Source organism: Nanorana parkeri, unplaced genomic scaffold, assembly GCF_000935625.1.
Source record: "Nanorana parkeri isolate BGI_ZX_2015 unplaced genomic scaffold, ASM93562v1 scaffold1279, whole genome shotgun sequence".
NCBI classification, from domain to species: Eukaryota; Metazoa; Chordata; class Amphibia; order Anura; family Dicroglossidae; genus Nanorana; species Nanorana parkeri.
The window spans coordinates 77253-82304 of NW_017307547.1; the positions used below are offsets into that span (position 1 = coordinate 77253).

Genomic DNA, 5052 nt, shown 5'->3' on the forward strand with positions numbered 1-5052 from the left:
TCCGCAACTAGGCCAGAGATGAAATATTTAAACCCCCAGAAGTAGCAACTCATCACCGGCGCCGCCGACCACAAAGACCGCCGACTAAAGACCCAAATGTCAGCTTAACCCCTCACCGACCCAAACCAGGAGACCCCGCGGGTGAAATACGAGGCAATCAGAGGCCCCCGTATACAGAACTGCAGACAGCATACCCATGTACACCATCAGATGTATTATTATAGGAAGGAACGCGGCACTGGAACACTGCCAGGTATTTTATAGGTCACAGGACTCCCCCCTTGACAACGTCTCTCCAGAAGGACGGCGCCATCTTTGTTCTGGCATCACCCGGGGTCACCGTCTACTTCCTGGACTGAGATGCCGGCTCACAGATGATACAATCATATAAATCCCGGTGAATGTGCAGTGCTTGTTCACAAATGTCTGACACAGATCAGAGACTGGATACAAAGTTACAACCTTGCTGTCTGATCACTGGGGGAGGGGAGACTGAGGAAATGCCTCCTCCTGCCTGCAGCAGACTGATGACTGGGGGGGGATGGGAGACTGAGGAAATGCTTCCTCCTGCATGCAGCACTGAGCACTAGATGGACCCCACGAAAGGAAATCGTGAACGCTCCCCATGTCCTACAGGAAACTACAGACACTTCCTGGACATGTCAGATCCCAGGTCCCCCCTCTGGGTGATGTGGTTCCTCCGGCCGGCCATGATGATAGAGTTGCAGCAAGATGCAACATGGACACTAATGGGACAGAGATGCACCATGCACGGTACGATCTCTGTGCACCATGCCGTGCATGGTGCACAGAGATTAATCCGTGTACGGGGCACAGAGATCGTGCCGTGCATGGTGCACAGAGATTAATCCGTGTACGGGGCACAGAGATCGTGCCGTGTATGGTGCACAGAGATCGTGCCGTGTATGGTGCACAGAGATCGTACCGTGCATGGTGCACAGAGATCGTACCATGTACGGTGCACAGAGATCATGCCGTGCATGGTGCACAGAGATTAATCCGTGTACGGGGCACAGAGATCGTGCCGTGCATGGTGCACAGAGATCGTACCGTGCATGGTGCACAGAGATCGTGCCGTGTACGGTGCCCAGAGATCGTATCATGCACAGAGATTGTGCCGTGTATGGTGCACAGAGATCGTATGACCAGACGGTGATCAGATGGTTATGGAGAAATAGGCGCACTCACCGAGCTCTACGTCCTGGTCATCGGTCAGGACGAGGATGATATTCGGGCGGATGTTCCGCCGGTCCCGCTGAAATCTCCCTTTCAGACGCTGCTTGGACACAGTGGGTAAAGTTCCTTCGATGCCCGGCCAGAGAACGACGACCAACAACCCGAGGAGGAGGAGCACCGGCCGGCTCGCCATGGTGCCGGGGACCCGCGTCTTGTCTCTGGTGCTCAGCTGGTGTCTGGAGCTCGGAGATTCTGGAGAGGAAACACACGAGGGGTTAAATCTGATGTAAGAGAAAAGCCACAGAGAGCAGCGCTCTTCCGTCTGATCGCACCGAGCGCAACACCTCCCCCTCCCGCAACCAAAATACACCCCAAACACAGGAAACCACCCTCACCGTGTCACACATATACATTACACAGCCAAGTCCAGCTCAAACCCAGCCCGGTCCACCATACGCTCAGCCCGGTCCAAGTCCAGCTCAAACCAAGCCCGGTCCACCATCCGCTCAGCCCGGTCCAAGTCCAGCTCAAACCCAGCCCGGTCCACCATCCGCTCAGCCCGGTCCAAGTCCAGCTCAAACCCAGCCCGGTCCACCATCCGCTCAGCCCGGTCCAAGTCCAGCTCAAACCCAGCCCGGTCCACCGTCCGCCCAGCCCGGGCCACCGTCAGCCCAGCCCGGGCCACCGTCAGCCCAGCCCGGGCCACCGTCAGCCCAGCCCGGGCCACCGTCAGCCCAGCCCGGGCCACCGTCAGCCCAGCCCGGGCCACCGTCAGCCCAGCCCGGGCCACCGTCAGCCCAGCCCGGGCCACCGTCAGCCCAGCCCGGGCCACCGTCAGCCCAGCCCGGGCCACCGTCAGCCCAGCCCGGGCCACCGTCAGCCCAGCCCGGGCCACCGTCAGCCCAGCCCGGGCCACCGTCAGCCCAGCCCGGGCCACCGTCAGCCCAGCCCGGGCCACCGTCAGCCCAGCCCGGGCCACCGTCAGCCCAGCCCGGGCCACCGTCAGCCCAGCCCGGGCCACCGTCAGCCCAGCCCGGGCCACCGTCAGCCCAGCCCGGGCCACCGTCAGCCCAGCCCGGGCCACCGTCAGCCCAGCCCGGGCCACCGTCAGCCCAGCCCGGGCCACCGTCAGCCCAGCCCGGGCCACCGTCAGCCCAGCCCGGGCCACCGTCAGCCCAGCCCGGGCCACCGTCAGCCCAGCCCGGGCCACCGTCAGCCCAGCCCGGGCCACCGTCAGCCCAGCCCGGGCCACCGTCAGCCCAGCCCGGGCCACCGTCAGCCCAGCCCGGGCCACCGTCAGCCCAGCCCGGGCCACCGTCAGCCCAGCCCGGGCCACCGTCAGCCCAGCCCGGGCCACCGTCAGCCCAGCCCGGGCCACCGTCAGCCCAGCCCGGGCCACCGTCAGCCCAGCCCGGGCCACCGTCAGCCCAGCCCGGGCCACCGTCAGCCCAGCCCGGGCCACCGTCAGCCCAGCCCGGGCCACCGTCAGCCCAGCCCGGGCCACCGTCAGCCCAGCCCGGGCCACCGTCAGCCCAGCCCGGGCCACCGTCAGCCCAGCCCGGGCCACCGTCAGCCCAGCCCGGGCCACCGTCAGCCCAGCCCGGGCCACCGTCAGCCCAGCCCGGGCCACCGTCAGCCCAGCCCGGGCCACCGTCAGCCCAGCCCGGGCCACCGTCAGCCCAGCCCGGGCCACCGTCAGCCCAGCCCGGTCCACCGTCCGCCCAGCCCAGTCCACCGACTTCCCGTCCCCTCATCTTGTAGAGATCTCCCCTCACTTCCCGTCCCTTCATCTTGTAGAGATCTCCCCTAACTTCCCGTCCCCTCATCTTGTAGAGATCTCCCCTCACTTCCCGTCCCCTCATCTTGTAGAGACCTCCCCTCACTTCATCTTGTAGAGATCTCCCCTCACTTCCCGTCACCTCATCTTGTAGAGACCTACCCTCACTTCCTGTCCTCATCTTGTAGAGATCTCCCCTTACTATCTGTTGATATTCTAGGACAGGAAGTGAAGGGAAATCTCCCCAGCAAGACAGCAAAGCTGACAGATGTAACCCTTCCATGTCCTATATATAGTTGTGTCTTGAGATGCGGCGTGCGTCTTCCTGAGGGATGAAGTGTCTGCGGCGGTCTCCATCGTTCAGCGGTCCGCGGGAGAGCGCCATGATGGATGAGCTGAAGGCACATAATGAAGCCGGGCCGGGGGAGGGGGAGATCGATCGGCGGGTTGTGCCGGAGCAGACAGATACAGATGACGCGGGATATTTCATACGCTCGGCGTCAGCGGGAAACGATCGGTACCATGATTGAGCGCCGGAGGACTCCTCTGTGCCGATACCAACCATTACTCTACGCCGAAATCACCGCGAGGAAAGAACAGGAGGAGCGATCTCCAATTAAACGAATAAAGTTACTGAATCATTGATCGAGATTCACACCAGCCGCAACTTTATTTATAATTTTGTAACAAAGTGACAAAAATACACAAATAATATAAATTCTATCCAATTATCTCCTAATAATCATCCAACCAGGGAAGACATGAGACACAGATTAGTCCCCGGTCCTGCCATGGAGGGCCTTGTTCAGGCACTTCCTGTTATAGGGTGACAATGCTCTGTCCATGTTCAGACACTTCCTGTTATAGGGTGACAATGCTCTGTCCTTGTTCAGACACTTCCTGTTATAGGGTGACAATGCTCTGTCCTTGTTCAGACACTTCCTGTTATAGGGTGACAATGCTCTGTCCTTGTTCAGACATTCAGACACTTCCTGTTATAGGGTGACAATGCTATAACAGGAAAACAGTCCTGAGAAATGTCATGCAGCCATCACTGGACTGATGTAGACAGGAAGTGGCTGCAAAGAGGCTGCGGGGGATCAGCATCACTGGGATACATAGAAAGAAAGAAATGGTGATTATGTTACTCGGGGGGCAGAGCAGACTGATGGGGAATTGCTGCTGATTGGTTCTCTGTTGGTCGGCGGTCGCACATTCTCCGCACACAATCAACGTCTGATCCCTCCCATATAATCTCTTAATTGGGCACATCCCCCCCCCAGGATGGATTATGAACGCCCATTGTTCTGCTCTCCCCCACCCGTGGCGGCTGTGCTGTTATTCGGGGCTGAGGCATCCGGATTTCACACCGCACGACCTGAACACGCCAATTACCGGCAACTATTCACCGGCGGCGACCACCTGCCTGGCGCCATTCAATGCCACTGGGCACGCAGCGCGCCGCCGACCCGCTCTCTAATTAGCATGGCCGGCGGGGGCTGGAGAGGCCGCCTTCCATCGACTTTCCCAAAATGATGGTCACCCATCGTCCCACGCAAGGGGCGAGACTACGACCAGAGCGTAGACGCGGCTCAGCCTGCCTGGGGACCGCCATTGGCGACCAGAGCCGGGGGGCCCAACCGCCATCTGCAGGTACCGCTGGACCAAGATGGCGGGGCACATCTCTTGGGAAACTTGACCGACATTAAAATGGGAACTCCGACCAAGTTCTGGATGGACAGAAGTCCCCCTTTTGGGAGATTCTCCTCACTTCCTGTTCTGGTGACACAGCAGGAAGTAAAGGGAGAGGAAATTAAGATTAATCCTTTGTCACTTCAAGCTTCATCTTGACCACAGTGGCTTCAGGCTCCCCAACTACGTAGTTTAGGGGATCTAATTGGAAAAGGGGGGGAGTGGCTTTGAAAAATGGGCGGAGCTGGAAATTCTAAGGTGCGCAATAAACCAAGCATCTTCCACAGACCGGGAAGCGCTGGGCCGTTAAACGTTTCCCGTCGGCCATCTTGTCCACATCATCTCCCGGCTCGTCCGTACTTCTCTCTACCGCCAGGATTGGTCAT

The 5052-nt window shown here is 59.8% G+C and overlaps 1 protein-coding gene across 1 annotated transcript in view; it reads right to left on the reverse strand.

The window, feature by feature from the left end:
- SULF2 (sulfatase 2) overlaps nucleotides 1-1530 on the reverse strand; it is a 29335-nt gene extending 27805 nt beyond the window's left edge. The window contains 1 exon segment of the mRNA XM_018569040.1: nucleotides 1210-1530. Coding sequence (XP_018424542.1) covers nucleotides 1210-1390 — 181 coding nt within the window. The 5' untranslated portion in view covers nucleotides 1391-1530.
- Between the last annotated feature and the right edge of the window lie 3522 nt (nucleotides 1531-5052).